Source organism: Dermochelys coriacea, chromosome 1 (genome assembly GCF_009764565.3).
Source record: "Dermochelys coriacea isolate rDerCor1 chromosome 1, rDerCor1.pri.v4, whole genome shotgun sequence".
Classification (NCBI taxonomy): domain Eukaryota; kingdom Metazoa; phylum Chordata; order Testudines; family Dermochelyidae; genus Dermochelys; species Dermochelys coriacea.
The window spans coordinates 276,657,655-276,679,134 of record NC_050068.2 but is presented as its reverse complement, the minus strand read 5'-3'; the positions used below and the strand labels follow the sequence as shown (position 1 = coordinate 276,679,134).

Genomic DNA, 21,480 nt, shown 5'->3' with positions numbered 1-21,480 from the left:
TTCAAAGAACATATTACTCAGTACTCATGTCCTTATTAGGATGGAAAAATCGGAAAATTACATATACAATCTTACACCCTTTGTAGGACGTGAATAGTTTAAAATCTCAAATAAGTTGGGTGGGTGGACGATAAGAGAAGAACCAGAAACATGAGGGGAATGAATTTGTTTTAGATTATAAAGGAGGAAAAAATTATACAAGAAGAGAAATACTTGTCCTAGTTCCTTCCTCTGGGGATAACCAGGAGATCCATTAGCCTGATGCTGGTACAGCAGGCCTCAGAATGTTTTCTCTGTAATGAAGGGACAGTTAAATGCAACACAGTGGAAAGAATTGCTGATTCTGCTGCATTAGAGTGGGGAGAATCGGTTCTTTGGTTGTCTACAGAAGAATGAACCCATTCAGTTGGCAAGAGAGCCTCAAGTTTTCCCCTCCAAAAGTATCCTTAATAATTGAAGGGGGGAGAGAGGTAAACCGCCTTGTAATTACCTAAAATGGTGATCCCAGTGCTGAAAGGAGCAAGGTGCTTCTTCCTTCAAGAATGAAACACAGCAGATAGATCTGCTGCTGAAAAGGTTGCAGGTCCTGCTGTGGGGACTGGGTCATGTTGGAAGGTAGATTTGTGAGGGCCACAAAGATGTAGGTAATCATTGGAATACTTAACTAATACAAACACTGAGCCTTCTGGGGCTTGCCAGGCACTAATTCGAGTGAAAATCAAAACATAGGTTTTGAGTCATAAGGAAAGATTTCATTTGCTGAAGCAATTCATCTTTTGTTTGGAGGAAACTCATCTGAGCTGAGGAAGCCTATGCAAGCAGTGAGTGGGTAGGTGGCCAGCTCTTGAGTTTGAGGCCACTTCAAATGTGTGTATGGAAGGATTTGAGTTGAGCATCAGCAAGGTGGTGCTTTTGAGTGCTTTGTCTTGCTTTAGACTTGTCTTAATGTTTACCGATAAACAAAATGAGGTATTAATGGAAATAAGGAATTAAAATAGGGAATTAAATGAAAAACCAACATCATTGCAACTTCCACACTGACAAATTAAGCCCATTGGATTATTGATTTTACATATTAAAGTACATGACTATAATTCATATTTCTGGGGACAATATCCTGCGGTGGTTGTAAATGGTGGTGTTATTGGCACCTTCTATAAAAACCAATGCCAGTAGCCTAACGGGAACTGAGGAAACAAACTGCAAGAAGCAGTACTGGAACTTCCTTCATGTCTGGTTGCCAGTAATGCTGTGTGAGATTATTTGTTTGAGATGGATTTCCTGTGGCAGAATATCTGCAAGATTAATATGCAAGTGACATAATATTAATTGATGATCCTTAAGTATCTGTGTACAGAGCAAATGAAGTAAAAGCCTTCTGTACTATCTATTATGTACAATGAAAGTACTGTATTTACTGAGTGTAAGATGAGTTTAAATGGGGAAGTGAATGTTCAACGAAAAACCACATGGTTTTCTCTCCTAAGGAACAGCTTTGAGGATGTCTGGATAAACTAAATGCATAACATAGATTTTTTTGTTTGTTTCACACAATAACATATTGATAGTTAGACATCTTATAGAATCACACAAAGATGGACTTATGTTTTTAAGATGTTAATTTGCTCCTCCCATCTGTAAATCTAGTAGAATGTCCCATGGCAATTTTGGAAGTTGCACTGCTGTGAAGCGTTCTTTTTTACATTCAGTTCATTCAGTTTTAAATTATTCTAATCTATGGGGTGGGGTTTTTTTAAGGGTTTTTTATATTTATGGTTGTAACAATTCAGGTTAACTTGTTGCAGGAAGTTTCTTAGATACTATTATTTTTGTTTTCACTAGAGTATAAAAGTAGGAAAATGGGAGGAAAGGGAGGAGGAAAAAGGGGGAAAATGGCAGTTGGCAGAAGCTGTCAATAAATGAAAAGGAGTACTTGTGGCACTTTAGAGACTAACAAATTTATTTGAGCATAAGCTTTCGTGAGCTACAGCTCACTTCATCGGATGCATTCAGTGGTATTTTCCACTGAATGCATCTAATGAGGTGAGCTGTAGCTCACGAAAGCTTATGCTCAAATAAATTTGTTGGTCTCTGAGGTGCCACAAGCACTCCTTTTTCTTTTTGCGAATACAGACTAACACAGCTGCTACTCTGAAACCAATAAAATAAATGGGGTTGAGGGGAATGCTTTATTGCAAAGGAGCATGTCCTCTGAAAGCAGCATGCTTGCTGCCTGGGTGATTATACTTTTGTACAATGAACGTAAGGAACTTTAGCGTATGTATATACTTGGGAGGGGTTGAAATATTTCTTTTATTAATGAAAAATATTTTTAAAAAATCTTGTCAATTATGGCATTCATAGATTCCAAGTCCAGAAGGGACCATTGTGATCATCTAGTCTTGTCCCCTGTGTAACACAGGTCATAGAACTTCACCAAAATAATTCCTAGAGCAGAGCTTTTAGAAAAACATTCAATCTTGATTTTAAAATTGCCAGTGATGGCAAATCTACTACGTCCCTTGGTAAATGGTTAATTACTCTCATTGTTAAAAATGTATGCCTTATATTCAGTCTGCATTTGACTAGCTTCAACTTCCAGCCATTGGATCATGTTATACCTTTCTCTGTGATTGGGGCACCCATTAACCCTCTCTTTGTTAAGATGAATAGATTGAGCTCCATGAGGCTATTGCTATAAGACTTGTTTTCTAATCTATTAATCATTCTTATGGCTCTTCTCTGAATCTCTCCAATTTACCAACATCCTTCTTGAATTCTGGATACGGTATTCCAGCAGTGGTTGCACCAGTGCCAAATACAGACAAAATATAACCTCTCTACTCCTATTTGAGACTCCTGTTTATGCATCCACAGATTGCATGAAATCTCTTGGCCATAGCGTCTCAGTGCGAGCTCATGTTCAGGTGATTATCCACCACAGCTCCCAAATCTTTGGTTAATAACTAGATCCAGCCCCTTTGAAAATGCATGTGTATGCTGCTGCTGCTTTTTTTCCCCCTGTGAATCTCTGTGTGGGTTATAGGATGTGTATTCTACCCAGTATGCTACCAGTGCTAATGAGAACAAAGCACGGCCCTGGATGACCCTTTCAGGCAGTCTTGGTTTTACCATTTGTTAGAGGTTAAGAATCGCCTAATTGGAGCATCAGCTTACTCAGAACCCCTCCTCTCTCTTTCTTTCAGTCAGAAGTCTCCTCCTGTTCTTCTAACTTCTCTTGCCTCATCCATTGTCTTCCTGTTTTAAAAAGGAAAGTTACTTTATTGCTTCTGGTCACTGAGTCAGGACAATGTGCGCTGAATGGGGTGCTATGGGCAAGTGGATGCTCCATGCAGCTGCACTATTTTCACTTTATCAAGAGCAGTTCTGCTTATAGAGGGGTTTTCACCTCAGCTTGTTTTATTGAGACATATGCATATAGTCACAGAACACCGTTTTTCATGTACTGCCATAGCTGATATCACATCATGTGTTTTATGTTGGTGCCTTGTCAGTTCTCATGAGAAGTCAGACTCTCAACAAAATCATTACTAATTTTTAAGCATGACAAGATCTTTAGCATTGTACAAAACACAGAAGACATAAGATTGGCCATACTGGGTCAGACCAATGGCCCATCTAATCCAGTATCCCTGTCTCTGACAGTGGCCAATGCCAAGTGCTTCAGAGGGAATGGACAGAACAGGCAATCATCGAGTGATCCATCCCCTGTCATCCTCTCCCTTTTGCACTCTGCACAGTGCAAAATATATAGTCACTTAACATTTGTGGTTAGTTTTAACCTTGCATATGTCTGCAATATAGCCAGTAAATATACAAATTACATATTTGTATTACAGTAGCACCAAGAGGTACCAAAGTAGATTGGAACCCCATTGTACTTAGCATTTACATACACAGTGAGCGACAATCCCTGTCCCAAAGAGCTAACAATGTAAAAAGATGAAACAGACAAAATAGACAAGACAGAGACAGGGCTTTCAATCTAAATAAATGAGGAAACAGGTACAGAAAGTGAAATGACTTTCCAAGGTTGCATAATAGGGTAGTGACAGAGCTGGAAATAGAACCCTGGTCTCTTAACTCACACACACACCTCTTATACAGGTCCCTTTTGCACATCCTCTACTTGTCTGCCACTAATTTGAATCCAGTGCCATCTTTTAAGGATATTGACCTTGCTACACAGAAGTACAAAGCTTTAAAAATGGAAAAATAATGTTGAGACAAGTTCTTGCAGCTGTCAGTTTTCAGTACTTTGCCTGAAATGAAACTATGCTCAATCCACTAGATGGTGCTAGTTCCCTTTTAATCCCCCCCTCCCCCCCAATAAAGTAAATAAATACATTAAATAAGATCCAGAAAAGCAGCTTGCAGTCTGGTGTAGTATGTCACAGGCATATCTGAAATTCTTTTTCAGTAATTAAAGGCTAGTAAATTAATTTCTTAAAGCTCGGATGGGAGGAAATAAACTGCTTGTAACAGACCATTTGGCTGAAATTTACTGTAGTATCAGTTTAATATCTGATATTCTTTTCCATTTCCAATTATTATTATCCTAATTCCTGTGCTATATAAATTCTTAATTTAATGTGAATATTGATGTTTAATTTTTACTTTGTTTTTTTTTTCCTTCATCTTTTTTCTTCTTTCTCCATACACTGTCTGTACCTGTGGTAACCCTTTCTTTGGCTGGGACAAACAGTACTTTGGAAGGCCTAAGTTGCTCCAGGGAGATTACCGCAAAGCCATCTCCATCCTTGCACACATCATCTCTACTCTGTGCATGGAAGGATGGGAAGGTTGGGGATAGGTCTGAGAAGACCTGCCTCAGCTACCTCCCAGTTCTGTGAAGATTACCCAGAAAAAAGGACTGGGAGGGTACTACATTTTTCTCACTTTCCCTCCCCCTGCCATAGGTTTTTATACCCTATTCATCACTATCATTTCTGAGCTCCCTTCAAGGGAGCCACAGTGCTAGGAACAAGTGAGGAGTGAATGGACCCAGAGCCGGTACAGAGGTACAAGGCCTACCCAACTTTCAGATCCCTTGAGTTCCAAAAAGTTGTGGGAGGAACCTAGTCTTGTTGCACTATCCTATAAACTGCCAACAGAATGATTTGGGGGCAACTCCAGGAGAGAACTCTCACTCTCCCAGGTATAACTGTGGGATGTGATAGCCTGATTCTTGCTCTGTATACCAGGTGTTAGGAATGCTCTTTAAAAATATGGTAGTTGTAGATATAGTTCAAGACATACATATGTTTAGAGATCCCTCACTTTCCTTATAAGACTTTGTTTTAATGTTCTTGCTTGAACAATGCATGCCCTCATTCACTTCCCTGCTGATTAACCTCCGTGTATTATAGTGGTATGATTAGTTCTTACTATTTCTGGTCACTTTTTAAAAACTTTAACTAAAATATTTCAAAGTGAGACCATTAAGCTTTTGTTTTTAGTAGAGATTTTAAGATGGCTGCTAATATTTTGCTAATACCACAGGACCTTGACTAAATATGCTCTCTGCCTTGGGTATTTACTAATTTCTCTAGTCACAGCATTGTAAGAGTACTTTTACTGCATGAAGCATGTCCTATTACAACACTTTGACAATGTGATGTGCACAGAGATTGCTAAGTTTATTTGGTTTCTTGTTTAGTTAATAGACTCAGATGTTTACTATTTTTGTATATTCTGAAGATGATTGTTTAAAATGCTTGAAACACATAGGGATGAATGTAAAATTAATCAGTGTTTTAAAATACCTCAGAATCATTGTAAAGCCTTTTATAGAGAACTGAATGTGTTCATTTTTTATGTATAAAATATGAACCTGTTACAATCTCAGTGTGCTTTATGTTTCAAAATCAACACAATTTTAATCACATTATGATTTAATTCAGGTTAAAATATGAGTTTTCCTTTTCAGGTGGTTTAGAGTCATTGAAAAATCTCCAGCAACTAATTGTGGACCACAATCAGTTAATCAGTACGAAAGGTCTTTGTGATCTCCCTACTCTCATGCACGTAGACTGCTCTTTTAATCATCTTACTCAACTTGAGGGCATTGAGAATTGTGGTCTGCTTCAGATTCTGAAGTTACAAGGAAATAATCTAAGTGAGGTAATATCCATGAATCAAATAGGTTGGTTTTTCATACCAGGCTTCTCTGATACCAGTAATACAGCTCATGATGCTGATCACATTTTTTTTTTTTTTTGAGGGGGAGATGTACAAATGGCCAGCTATGGGAGTTTGGTGTCTCAGTACCCTTTTGACCTTTAAAAATCCCCCCCTCAGTAATTTAGTTTTCATTCTTTGCACTATAGTGGGTAGTTTTCAGTTTGTTGTTTGCTAATTTTTTTTAAGTTGGTCAAACTGCTATGATCATTAAAGGTAAAATGAGCCATGCAGTAGAGAGATTTCTTCCAGAATTCAGTATGGGATGATTTTCATAGGCGATAACTGCCTAAAACTTGAATTAAATCATTGTGGGCTGCAACTCTCATAATGAGGCTCTAGATGGCTACCTGTACATTTAGTCACCTTTCTTGGCAATGGCTTTTATATAAAGCTGAGGCAAAACCTACTTGTCAATAAATAGTCAGTCATTGCATGAATGAAAGCAGTAAATTTGTGTATATTGCTAATCTCAAATGCTGTGTCTTATATTGAACGTTCAGACTATGCACAAAGCATAGAAAAATGTTAGCATGCGATAATTAAAAACGATATACATACTATGTAACAAAGCATATCTGTAATAATATTTAATAATCTATTCAAGAAAAGCAGCTGATAAGCATTCAATTGTTATATGCAATCAATTTTTATTTGAAAAATAATAGCAAAAAATCACTTTTCTATATTTAGCTCCCTACGTTGGAAAATCATGTTCTGCTAAGAGAATTATACTTGGATGACAATAGTATTTCAACTATGGAAACATTTTCTTTTTATTGGCTGCCTCTGCTACAGATCCTTTCTCTATCACAAAACAGGTAAAATGGAAAGTCTTTCTATTCAAGCAATTTAATACATTAGATATTTACAAAATAACAGTTCTCTTATGAGTTTTAGGTACGAACCTGAGTGTATATAAAGGACAGCTCTGCTGTATCAGACAAAGCAGAGTTCCTAGGATGATGATGTCTGAAAAAGTATATTTAGCAATTAATAGGTGTAATCTTCTTTAGACAATTTTGAAAACAATGGTGAGCATAAAAGGTTAATTTAAAAATATAATTATGGCAGTGCTGTAAATAGAATTATTTGTAAAACAATCTCTGTCTGTCTTCCCATCAAAGGGCTGGTTTTGCTCCAAAAGTTGGACCTAATAGAGGCCTCCCACTCTATCTGGAATAAACAGTGCTAATTAAAATGTTCATCAAGATATTAATTTTCATTTCTATGCACCCATTACATTCAGGTGTCAAAGAAAAGGAATTTCAAGTTGCTTATCAGCTTTTATTTTTCATTGTTACAGTTCAGTTTGATTTAAGGTGTAAAAAATAAAATAGGGTTTTTTTCTTATTATTTATAAGTCCTATAGTAAAATACAAAGCTATGGGAAGTCATAAATTAATATGTGGCAATCTGTGCTTCTATGGGAGTATAGTGACCACATGTTCTGAGTCAAAAGGTTGCTACCCTTTTTTATGTAGCTGATTTCAAAATTGAATCTATCTCAGTGCATGAGCAAAGGCAAACAATAACAAACGGTTACAATTCTAGATATTTCTAGTTCTCTGTATTACTTTTGTACAAACTCATAAGACTGTGTGCGTGCATATGTGGTTTTTTGTTTGTTTGTTTTTTTTGAGATATAAGTAGCTACAGTTTCTGAACGGGAAGTGTATTTTACTAGCTTACATCACCATTTCAGACATTTTATAAAGGATTTTTGTTAGTAGCTTGCCCTCTTGTCACAATGTAGGGTATAGATCTGCAGGTATTTTGCATGCCCTACTATAGGGCATATACAGAATCGATAGCCTTCCTGAAAACATAGGGCAGTGCTAAAGAATTTAGGGCATGTCACACTAAGCAGGGTTCTGTCATAGCTGGGGCATGGTGCTTTCTGTGTCCAAGGAGAGCCAATTGGCTGTGATTGTGGGGAGATGTAAGTTTAGATTCACTTGGGGGCATTCTGACTTTTCAAACCATGCTTTACAGGTCACCTATAATGTAGTAACGCATATGAAATTGCAAGGCATGCAGGGTGGATATACAAAAATCTAGACTTCTTTCTTGATCAGCTTTTTGGAGACAGTGCTTCATGTCTGTGACTCACATGAGCACTGTTTGGTGGGCAGTGGATTTTGATTTACTCTTATTTTGGTAACTCAGATAAAAATGTAAGTCTGTGTATGATTTCCCCAGACAGTATTCTCCCTCTATTTACTTCATAACTTTCTTTTCTGTTTCCTATTCGGCTTCTATAAAACACCCATCAAAGTGGTATTTGAGGTCTGGATTTGCAAAGGTACCTAATCACCTAAACCCCAGACTTAGTACCTAAATTTGTGTTAAGGTGATGTTAAGTCCCAGTTTTAGGCTCCACTGTGATGCAAAAAATTCCTGCTGAAAGCTTTATGTATCTAAACTCTCTTGGTACCTAGGTTTCTGCCTCTGGGTATGTGCACTGCTGCCTCACATTAGGTGTCCAGATTCACAATTTGGGGAAGATAAGTATTCAGCTGCCTACCTTGTGTGGAGGGCCCAGTCTGGTAAGAGTGCTCAGAGGTTGCCTACCGGATTGTGTTGCATTCAAAATATGGCCTCAGTACAAGATGATGGTGATGAACTTTTGAGCTGAAGTGGTTACAGTATTCAGCTGGGATGTGGGAGATCTGAGTTCATTTCCCCCCGCCCCCTTCCAGAGAAGAAGAAAGGATTTGAACATGGGTTTGCCACCTCTCGGGAGAGTGCTCTAACTGCTGAGCCATGGGATTGTCCAGTGTGAAGCTCCCTCAGTGTCTCCTGTTGAAGCTGTTCTACTTTGGATAAAGAGTCATTGGAGCAGAGAGAATGGATGCTGGTCCACCACGTCCCAGGTAAGTGCTCTCACAAGGCTATAGAATCATATTTTCTCTCTCTCCCAAAGACTCTTTTTAATATTTGAAGCTGTCCACTGTTTATAAATACTCAAAAAGTCATAGAGTGAGAGAATGACTGATTATAGCTTGGTGGTTAGGATACTTGCCTAGGAGGTGGAAGGACCCTTGGTCTAGTTCTCCTGCTCCAATCATTCTTCAATTATTTATCCAAACTGGAACAACTTCAGTAGAAGAGACTGAGAGAGCCCCATATCAGACTAACCCATAGCTCAGTAGTTATAGCACCCTACAGGACGGGGAGAATTGAACCTGAGTGAGTCTCTAGCTATTTTGTGTGGAGCGATGTTCTGGCCTCATTCATTCTCACAAGAAGCAGCTTAGTCATCTAAGCCGCCTGACTCCAAGAGAGGGGTTCCTCTTTGTGAACCGCTAGCAAAGAGAGGCACCTCACTACAACCTGGACTAAGGCATCTCCCTACCTATAGGACTGGAGTTTGACACAACCTTGATTTTGTCATCCCCTATTGGGTACCTCTAGGCATTTCCCTGCCTAGCAGGCTGGCTTTTGTGAATTGTATTCCAAGGTGCCTATCTCTCCCCATTCATTGTATAGGAGCCTAGATGTCTAACTCAGGCTTGGTGAATACAGTATATTCCTGTGATTTTTCTATGTGCCTAAACATTAAGTTTTGCAATGCTCAGTATCTCAGTGCCTAAATACCTTGTGAATCCAGCCTGAGTGCCTTTTCCTTTTCTCTATATTTTATGGAGTCGTTCTCTGTTTTCTGTCCCCTGCTTTTTCCCCCTCTTCCCCGTCTCTCTTTTTTTTTTTTTTTGACTCATTCACGCATTCAGTTGCCATCTTTTCTGTTAAAACCCTCATTCCCTTTCATGTGTCTTCTCTCTGCTAGTCCTGCTGACATGCTGTGCTTTAGTGGTTGGCTGAAATGTGAAGTGCTTCCCGTAGTGGGGAAAGAAGCGCTGTAATATGTCAGAGCATCAACAGAACAAATATATGAATGATAAGTCAGACATGAACAACTACAACAATATGTGTCAGTGCCTTAACTCAAATCTTTGGGGCAAAAGAGACAAGTTAATGTTAAATGCAGAATAGAAGCTTCAAAATTCCTAGTATTGCAGTAGCATACTCTTACATTCACTTTATGTACATTATAAGCAGCTCCATATGCGTCGCTATGGCTTAAATAACTGGATGTTCTATATAGGAGGAATTAATGTAATGGAGTAAGCTGTTGAAAGAAAAGCTGTTTCTTTGCTTTAATCCTTCAGCCAATGCAATCTTGTGAATCTTTTTAAGAGTGTGCACTGAGTGCCATTTCCTTTTTGCTGATTTCAGGAAGCCCCTGCAATGGTAAGACTGTGAATTTATATTCTCCTTAAAAATAAAGCACAGTGTTTAAGAAAAATCAAAACAAAAAAAGAAAGTTCTTCACAAACTAATTTGTAAGGATTTGTTGATCTAGATATTATGTCCATATCAATATCAAAAATTGCTCCCCAAAATCATTTTTCAAAGTTGAACCTCAAAGCATAAAGAAAATGTTTTAAATCCACAACTTGTTAACAGGGAATTGTTCTAGAGCTAAATATTACATATTGTAAATGCATCTGAAGACAAAATAACTGAAAACAAGTATCTCTTTCACATACCTTCAGAAGTCCAAGTTTTTTGTGGTGTTGCAATGCTACAGCTGAGATGGTCACAGAGCTTTGCATTATGTAATACATACATACTCAGTGTGGGTTCGATCCCTGCAGTCAACAGCATAGCTCCCACTGGCTTTAATAGTGCAGAATCAGGGCCTATATGAATGTACTAGTCAAGAGCTATGTTTAGGGTTGCCAACTTTTGTAATGTTTAAAAACTGGACGCTCCAGCAGGAGTGCCAAAACCTCTCCTTCCCTGCCCCTTCTCCCTGTGGACCAGCCCCTGCCCTGCCCCTGAGGCCCTCTGCCCATTTGCTCCTCTTTTCCCCCCCTCCCCCTTGTCGCTTGCTGCTCCTTGTTGCTTGCTGCTCTTCACCTCCCCCACCTCTATCGGGATGGACTTGCCTACGGAGCCGGGGCTGGGAACTGCAGCTGCCTGACACAGGTAGGAGCCGGCCCCAGCTAAGTAGGGTCTGGCACAGGTGATGACTTGGCACCTCCCCCACACACAATAACAGGACTTCGGGTGTCCAATCAGTAGATATGAATGGACACTGTCAGGTCCCCTTTGCAACTGGACTTTCTGGTCGAAAACTGGGCAGTTGGCCTCCCTACCTATGTTCCCTATGTGATAGCTGAACATCACAAACACCCAATTAGAGAGAGGCATTCAAGGGAACAAGTGCTTTGCTTTAGACTTTTAAGATTACATTAAATGTTTCAGAGCAAACGGAACCTGAAGTCAGGACGTGGCCAGTAGGTGGAAGAATTCATTTTCAGATAGGTTTTCAATAAAAGTCTTTAATATTTATATCCATACATGTACTCTGTTAATGACTGAGGATCATAACAGTTTCTTTTTAATTGACAAAGGTTTTACAATGAAACTTTGTTAGCATAATTTTCAGCCAGCTATTATGTTTGAGTATAACTTTATAGATTATAAATCCAGACAGAACCTTTTGATCATTTAGTCCAGGGGTCTCAAAGTCTCTGCCAACGGGCCATCTGCGGCCTGCGGAAACTTTTTTAAAAGTTCTTTCATCTGGCCCTCATGGCTGCCAGCTGGGGGCAGGAGGGGACCGGGCAGGAGAGATTCACATGCCCCTCCCACCAATGTTGCTCCATCCTGCTGCTCCTCGGACCCTCGCAGGGGTTGCACTCAGCAAAGTGTCATTCACCTCTGGCAGCTCCGCTCCTTGCAAGCGGTTCTCTATCCCTGCTGTTGCTGGCGGAGCCACAGAGGAGAGACTCAACCTTCTACTGGTGGCATCTGACTCAGATGATGAAAATGAACACGCATCTGTCCGCAGTGCTTTGGATTGTTATCGAGCAAAGCCCAATGTCAGCATGGACTCATATCCTCTGGAATGGTGGTTGTAGCATAAAAGGGCATTTGGCACGTAAATATCTTGTGACGCCAGCTACAAGGGTGCTATGTGAACACCTGTTGGTCACTTTTAGATGACGTTGTGAATAAAAAGCGGGCAGAATTATCTCCTGCGAATGTAAATGAACTTCTTTGTCTGAGTGATTGGCTGAACAAGAAGTAGGACTGAGTGGTCTTGTAGGCTCTAAAGTTTTATATTGCTTTTGAATGCAGGTTTTTTTTATTTTACATAATTCTACATTTATAAATTCAACTTTCATGATAAAGAGATTGCACGGCAGTACTTGCAAATGGGGGAACTAAAAAATACTATTTCTTATTTTTTTATTTTTATTTTTTTTTACAGTGCAAATATTTACAATCAAAAATAAACTGGGCACTGTACACTTTGTATTCTGTGTTGTAATTGAAATCAATATATTTAAAAATATAGAAAACACCCAAAATATTTAAATAAATGGTATTCTATTATTGTTTAACAATGTGATTAATCGCATGTTTAATCATGATTAATTTTTATAATCGCTTGACAGCCCTACTAACTATTCATTTAGCTATCCAAGGTGCTAGAACTAATTGCTGCAGTTTTCCTTTTAAGCTTATAGGGCTTTATAGTATTTTAATCTTTTACATGGCATGGCATTTCAGCGCAGTACTTTAAACCAGCTCAGCTTAGTCTAATAATTTTCTCTTTAGGAGGTTTTGTTTTGTCTTTTGCTTCATAGATTTTACTCTTTTTTTTTTTATGTAGTTCTGATTATTTTATCTCTTCTGCTATTTTTCAATGACTCAGCTACTATGGCTTTGCTTGAGATAGCACCACCAGTATGGGACTAACAAGGGGCCATAATTCTGGGGAAATAAGAAAAATCTGTTTTTCCTCTTTTTTCTCAGTTTTCTTCTCCCTTACACTATTTGTTTCCATCTCCCTTCTCTACTCACTCAAATTGCTTCCTAGACCTTAAAAGGTACACAGCAGGAATATCCTTGTAGGCGTGCATATGCTCTGATATATCAGCTGCTGTATTGAGGTCAACTAGCTCTGTAGAGCCTCCTGTATCTCAGTACCTCAGAAAAATCTATGAGATATGCCAAGTACAAGGACTGATATAGAATTACTCTTTATATACTAGTCAGTCAGAACAGAACTTTCCCTGCAGACTGAAATAGCAAAATACTGGGTTCCCAAAATAGGAAATCTAGTGTGGAGAGTATTTGTGGCATGGGTATGATCAACACATAGTACGTTTTCCTGAATTAAAGAACATTTTCAGTTATTGCAATTAAAAAAATAAAAATTTATCCACAGTTGTGCTATGCACTGTTGTTGTAAGATTTTGTCTACACACAAATTTGCACCGGTTTAATGAAATGTGTGTGTGTTTAATTGGATTTAGTTAAACCATTACTAGCTTGTTTGAAAATGCTATTCTTTCATTTTAAGAGTAGTTTATATTTTGCTTTATCTTAAACCTGAAAAAAAAGAAGGGATCAAGCTAAACTTCAATATGCCACTCTTAAACCAAAATTAAAGGGTCTAGTGCACAAACTTGCACTAGTTTAGCTAACTCAGTTAAAAAACACGCATTTAATTAACCTGGTTCAAGCTTTTGTATGGACAAGGCCTAAATATCACAGATGGCACTGTGACTGTTGGCAACCGTTAGTTTTTAAAATCAAAAGGAATGTACTGTGGGGAGGAAAGTAAATGAACCTATAAATTAGAGTCTGCTATGGTCAGAAATCTTTTTGCATAAAAATATCTACTTATAGACTCACAACCTGTTAGTCAAAGCTGCTCATATATTGCCAAAATATATGTTTTTTGACTTTTAAACACTGTTATTCCTGTAGTCATTACAGCTAAGAGAAAAAGATAGATTTTCTTCTGGTTCATGTATCATCAATAGAATTGTGAACCAAGTTTTGATTGCAGAATCTTTATTACTGATGAATATATGTGCATGTGAGCCACAAAGAGCTCAACCTGACTTTCACATCCCATGTCAAGTCACAGGGAGGGCAGTTTACAAGTAAAAATATAGTTTCAAAGTCCAAAAATCAAATCTAGAGTCAGTAAAATTCGTATTAGTTGTGTCTCAATATGCCTTTTCTTTTTGAATCATATTTCACAGTAAGAACTGCACTTACTCCAATTTATCCTCTGCCCATCGTATTTTTTCAACGAGGTTGAAAAAATTATGGAACATTATAGCAGGGATCGGCAACCTTTGACATGCGGCCCATAAGAGTAAGACCCCTGGCAGGCCAGGCCAGTTTGTTTACCTGCTGCATCCGCAGGTTTAGCCGATCGCAGTTCCCACTGGCTGCGGTTCGCGATTCAAGTCCAATGGGGGCTGCAGGAAGCGGCAAACCGTGGCCAGTGGGAGCTGCGATCGGCTGAACCTGCGGACGTGGCAGGTAAACAAACCGGCCTGGCCTGCCAGGGAGCTTACCCTGATGGTCCGCGTTCCAAAGGTTGCCAATCCCTGTATTATAGTCTTAAAAATGATTTAATATGGTTTTACAGGACGTTACCAATATCACTTAAAAATTACTTCAAAAGTAGTTTTTCCACTGACAAATAGTGCATCTATTTTTATTTCTCATAACAGTGTATACTGCATCTTGAAAATCCATGACACAGGCTCCAGTACCTCAGAATCAACAAAAGTTGATCTGGGTGCTATGGGGTGAAAGCTGATTTTAAAGCAGTTTCCTAGACAAAACGATGCACTATTTTTTTTTATGCTGTGTTGATTATGTTGGTAGTTGTAGCGCTATTCTGTGATGAACTGACAATTCTATTTGACTCCTGCTCTGCTTTTTTCTGCTGGGATTATTATGAGATTTAAAATTTTCTCATCAGTATATCGCTTTCCTTTGACTGACATTCTTTGTTAATTCTTTTTCTAAGAAAATTCAAACCAGAAAGACAAAGGACATTACTGAAAACTTAATACCACTTGACCTTGTCACACTAGCCCTCGGCATAAAAAAGATATAAATTACAAAGAAGACACACAAGTAAAAGATATTCACAAAAAAGCAAGCAACAGCTTCCACTTTCTGCTCCCATTTAATGTTGCAGCAGGAATAGGACACTGACCAGAGAGTCTTGCAGTCAGAAAACGTATTTTTAAAAGACTTGTATAGGAGAAAACAGTGTAAAAATGAATTTTAGAATATGCTCACCAAATATTACACAATTTCCCAAATCCTGTTGAATGTCTGCCTTTACCCAGGAAAATTTTAACAGGTAGGAGGACTGAAGAACTAAAATTTAACTGATGTTCTATAATGTATATTCTTATCTTAAAATAAAGTTCCCGTATTTCTTTCACATTCTTTAAAAATTATACAGTGTTTTACTTACAAAACTTCACCTTTATTGTCCTAAATTATCCTTCTATTTTTCCTGAATATTCTGGCAGAGAATACTTAACAACGTTGTCTAATACTAGACACTCAAAATACATATCTGCAACAAAAGGTTACTGAAATTGATAGAATCCAGTCCTATTCAGAAAAATTCTATATCCAAAGGTATTTTTATGACTGATTAACTCCAATATCATAGTTAATTACCACTAAGGATTTCTGGAAAGGTTGTAATTCCCAAAAGACAGTGGCTTGCAATGGAAGTACACTGTCAACCATAATTACAGTCATTAGTATAGTATAAAAATGCATATAACATGCACATTTATTAGAGAGACTAATATGTATTAATAAGTGAGAGCTCTGAGAGGGCTTTTTAGCATTTCGATTAGAATTCCTTTTAAAAAAAAAACACACTCAACTGGGTGTGAAGACATGTTGCAGGATCAGTGTGTTCACACTGAATTTAATCCTGCTTAGATCGACTCAATGGGAGTTTGTTTTGTCATTGACTTCAACAGGCAAGGGATCACATTGCCTTGAATGCAACAGAGATCTTTTTTTCTATTGCCCAAAGATAATTTGTCTATTTTAAGCAGAATCCAATGGCTGGAATTTGAAGCTAGATAAATTCAGACTGGAAATAAGGCATAATTTTTTAATGGTGACAGCAATTAACCATTGGAGCAATTTACCAACGGTCATGATGGATTCTCCATCACTAACCATTTTTAAATCAAGATTGGATGCTTTTTCTAAAAGATATGCTCTAGGAATTATTTTGGGGACATTCTATGGCCTGTGCTATACAGAAGGTTAGACTAAATCAGGGGTCTCAAACTCAATTTACCTTAGGGCCAGTGCCAGTCCTCAACTCCTCCGAGCGGGCCAATAATGTCTCTGAAGATGGTGTTCACACCACCTCCCAGCCCGTTTCCCACCCTGTTCCCTCTCTCCCTTGGCCTCATGCCACCCTGGCTGACTCTGCCTGGCAATGAGTGATGCTCCCTCTATGGCTGACTCTGCCCAGCGACTAGTGATGGTATCTCTGTCCCTCTCCCCCAGCCAATGGAAGCTGCTGGGGTGGGGGATGGCGGTGGCGCCTGTAGCGGACAGCCGGCAGTGTAGCTGCATGGTTTTCTTTTTTGGTGGTTTGGGTTCTGTAGTTTCCACATCTGAGTGTTGCTCTTTTAAGACTTCTGAAAGCATGCTCCACACCTAGTCCCTCTCAGATTTTGGAAGGCACTTCAGATTCTTAAACCTTGGATTGAGTGCTGTAACTATCTTTAGAAATCTCACATTTGTACCTTCTTTGCATTTTGTCAAATCTGCAATGAAAGTGTTCTTAAAACAAATAACGTGTTGGGTCATCATCCGAGACTGCTGTAACATGAAATATATGGCAGAATGCAGGTAAAACAGCAGGAGACATACAATTCTCTCCCAAGGAGTTCAGTCACAAATTGAATTAATGCATTATTTTTTTAATGAGCATCATCAGCATGGAAGCATGTTCTCTGGATTGGTGGCGAAAGCATGAAGGGGCATACGAATGTTTAGCATATCTGGCACGTAAATACCTTGCAATGCTGGCTACAAAAGTTCTATGCAAAAGCCTGTTCTCACTTTCAGGAGACATTATAAATAATAAGCAGGCAGCATTACATCCCATAAATGTAAACAAACTTGTTTGTCTGAGTGATTGGCTGAACAAGAAGTAGGACTGATTGGACTTCTAGGCTCTAAAATTTTACATTGTTTGTTTTTGAGTGCATTTATGTAACAAAAAAAATTACGTTTTGTAAGTTGCACTTTCACGATAAAGAAATTGCACTATAGTACTTGTCTGAGGCCAATTGAAAAATACTATTTATTTTGTTAGTTTTAGAGTGCAACTATTTGTAATAAAAATAATAATATAAAGTGAGCACTGTACATTTTGTATTCTGTGTTATACTTGAAATCACTATATTTGAAAATACAGGAAAAAAAATCCAAAATATTTAATAAATTTCATTGGCATTCTATTGCTTAACAGTGCGATTAACAGTGAGATTAAAACTGCAATTAATTCTGATTAATTTTTTTAATTGCAATTAATTTTTAGTTAATCGTGTGAGTTAACTGATTAGTTGAAACCCTAATAGCAAAATTATATATATATCCCTGACATCGTATTTCAAAACTTATTTCAGCAATACTTGTCCCTATGTCTGTTTCAATGAGAAGTGCTGCTTTTTTTTTTTTACATAACTTTTTCTTTTTTGTTTCTAGTTTGACTCAGCTTGCACCCCTATTTTCATGTATATCTTTGGAAAAGCTTAATATCAGCAACAACTGCTTGTCAGGTGAGTATGTAAAATGAATTAAACAATATTTTTTTTAAAAAATTACCTTAAGGCCTTTTTTAGGACTACAGGGAACCAGCATATTATAAATGTCAGTTGTTTATTAAAATATATGGAATAGGGTCTTAAAATGACAGGAGCTATTCTATCACCACCTTCGTGAGTGTAGTATCTGGGCACCTTCCAGTTGCGTACTAAGTGATGTCGCTAACATTTGTCACATGTGGTTTGTTCTGTCTCTCATCCTCTCCCCAGGGGAAGAATTGTGTGTTTTTTTTTTTAATGTACATGCTGCTATGTGCTTATGTTAAAGAAGGGTTGAAGAATTGCATCTTGCATTTGGATTAGAAGGTGGTGAAGTTTGTGAGTTCATTCTGCCATCTCAGATGGGCCCCCTGAGACAGCTCTTTTTTCCACACAGAAGAGCATTACCCTTATGATAGGAAGATTAATTATTCTTCAGGAGCATTTGTTAGTCAGACTTCATCCCAAAGCTTCTGGTGATCTTTTGAGATGTGCTAGGCCTAGGCTGCTGAACACTTCAAAGATAAGGACCTTGAACTTGGTTAATTATTCTATGGGAAGCCAGTGTATGCAGCAGAGGACATGTTTGACATGCACACAGTAGCCTGTGTTGCTAAGGAGATGCTTGGTGGTGTGCTGTACTACTTGGAGTTATCCAAGGGCTGATGGCTTGCATTGCTGTAGTCCAGATGAGTGGTGAGGAAGGTTTATGTAACTGAGGCCACCAGCATGTAATGGAGTCTTCTAACCGACTAGAGTTGTTAGAAGTTGTTTTATTTGTGAATGCTGCTATGTGAGAATTTAGAATCAGAGTGAGGAATCTGGGAGTACTGCTCACCTACAGACTGACTTCACCAACTAAGGTGTGTAACTTTAACCAAAGGAGATTGCACTGTAGCTGCAGACGACTCAAACTGCTTTCCTCTCTCCATCAGCATAACCTCTGTCAAGTTCTTTTTCAACCAGTTGATCTTCATCCATGAGATGATCTCATCCAAGCACTGGGGCATCTTAATAGTAGATCATATACAGTGGAGTCGCATCGTACATACATTTAACTTACGCAGATTCAACTATACACACTCAGCAAAAAAAAAAAGAAAAATAACAATAACTCGCGGTGGTGGAGTACTGTACAGAAGTTGACAGGAGATCGCTTGGGGGATCGATTTATTGTGTCTAGACTAGATGCGGTAAATTGACTCCCGCTGGACTGATCGCTGCACGCCGATCTGGTGAGCATCTCGCCGCACTGACTGTGATTCTAGTGTTTAAAGATCTGTATTTTTTGTACAACATGGCCCCTAAACGCAAGCCAACTACTTCATCTGGTGCTCAACCGAAGAAACAGCAAGCTGTTCCAACGCTGAAGAAAAAACTGGCTGCTTTGACCTTACAGAGAGATGGTATGTTGGTCTCCAATGTAGCGCATAAATATGGCTGCAACGAATCTAGCATTCGTGCCATCAAGATTTGAGAGAGAGAAATTCGTCAAGCCGTAGCATCAAGTGCTCCAATAACTGCTAAGGTAATGAGCCAGGTGCATGATAAGACTTTAGTGAAGACTGAAAAGGCATTAAACTTATGGCTGGAAGACATGAACTGGAAACACATGCCTATCGATGGCAACATGTTGCAAGAAAAGGCTCTTAGCCTCTATCGGGCCGAAGAGGGACAGCTTTCTGATGAGAAGGAATTCAAAGCCAGCCAACATTGGCTTAACTGTTTTAGGAACCGCTTCAAGCTCAAAAATGTGCAGACTACTGGTGAAGCTGCATCTGCCAATGAAGAGGCAGCAAAAGCCTCCCCCAAACAATTAAAGGAAATCCATAGAAGAAAAGGGCTCTCTTCCGGAACAAGTTTTTAATGCTGATGAGACTGGGCTCTTCTGGAAAAAAAATGCCCAATCATACTTACACTTCAAAAACAGAAAGACAAGCCCCTGGCTTCAAAGCAGCTGAAGACTGTGTGACTGTGTTGTTTTGTGGCAATGCAGCTGGGCATTTAATAAAGCCGGGCTTGCTCTACAGGGCTGCAAATCCCTGTGCCCTAAAAGGCAAGAACAAAAATCTCCTGCCTCTGTTCTGGCAATCAAATAAAAAGGCTTGGGTGATGGCAGCATTATTTCTGGATTGGTTCCACAAATGTTTCAATACGGAGGTCAAGTGGTACCTCGAAGAGAAAGGACTTGACTTAAAGTGTTGCTGATCGTAGACAATGCTCCTGGCCATCCTGAGGCATTCCGGTTTGCGCATAACGACGTAGAAGTCGTCTTTCTCCTGTTTTTATTCTTCTGTCTCTCTCTCTCTTTTTGACTATACATGATTTTCGCCTTACTTACTGACTTCAGAACCTAATCCCCACGTAAGATGTGACTCCACTGTATGGTGAAAAATAGGTAAAGCTGTGTGACATCTGCATGCTGCTGGCTAAAGAACAAAAAACCTACACATGAATTACTGCTATATTTGAAGCAATGAAGAATATGTTGTAGCTTCTATTCACAGACTCAAGCTGGAATTGTATACCATCAGCTCTATTTGTAGTAGTCAGTATTATTTGTGCATTTCCAGCTATAATGCAATGGATCATAATTTAATGTCAGAGTGCTCTTTAGATGCAGGAAATCCGTAAAGAAGGAATATATCCTCATTCTATGTTTTGGGATGCCTTGTTGTCCTCACCTGTTTTTCTAAATGTAATAGCATAATGTTTTATCAAATACCTGAAATATCTAGATAAATAGGTGTTTCCAAACATATTCAGGCAAACAGGTGACTACTTTACAAGACAACAGAAATGTTTGTATACTTCTGCTGAATTTTATGATTTCTGTTAAATTGAATTTTACTTGAATATACTTTATACTAGAGCTGGTTGAAATTGGAGAAAACTTTTTCACAAAAATTTGGACAATTGTCATTTTGTTTCTAACAAAATCCACAGTAACTGAGAGTTTGTTAATGATACTACTTTACTATAATTCTTTGCTTTTACACATGGTTTCACCTTAATTATTCAATATTTATATATACTTTTTCTTCCGTAATGTAATATAGACCTTGAGAGTGTCCTCACATGGTTTAGTGGATGTCACAAACTAACTGAGTTGTCACTCAGTGGAAATCCAGTTCTCCAAGAAAAAAATTGGAGGTAAGATAAACAATGAATTAACCCTTACAATATATCCATTGCTCAACAAAATCTAAATCAACTAAAGTTCACACATAACCAGATGGTAAATAAATCTTAATATTTAAGTTAGCTAAATAGTAATTTTATAAAAATCTGGAGGTTGCAATGAATATACTATACATTTTATTATTCAGAATATTATATCTGATCATTTTTGAAATCTAAATATTATAAATACCTCCACCCAACAAATGGCCAAAATTATCCCTCAGCTCTCCTGCACACACTGCATTTAGGCTTGTGGCAACATCTGCATCTAGGTTTGTTGCAACATCTGCAAATGTTGATATTTTTATAGGTGATCTGATTTTTTTTTGGTGTAAATGCTGGTCATTTTTAAAATTAGATATTGTTGTGAAATAATATCCAGAGAATCATCATCCTTGTAGGG

At 38.3% G+C, this 21,480-nt stretch overlaps 1 protein-coding gene across 4 annotated transcripts in view; it reads left to right on the top strand.

Annotated features, from left to right (window-relative positions):
* Positions 1 to 21,480, top strand: part of LRRIQ1 (leucine rich repeats and IQ motif containing 1) — a 170,107-nt gene that overhangs the window by 26,525 nt on the left and 122,102 nt on the right. For all 4 annotated transcript variants that reach the window (XM_043492630.1, XM_043492650.1, XM_043492639.1 and 1 more), the window contains 4 exons: positions 5,951 to 6,144; positions 6,895 to 7,022; positions 17,797 to 17,870; positions 20,954 to 21,047. In XM_043492630.1, coding sequence (XP_043348565.1) covers positions 5,951 to 6,144; positions 6,895 to 7,022; positions 17,797 to 17,870; positions 20,954 to 21,047 — 490 coding nt within the window. The remainder of the gene's footprint in view (positions 1 to 5,950; positions 6,145 to 6,894; positions 7,023 to 17,796; positions 17,871 to 20,953; positions 21,048 to 21,480) is intronic.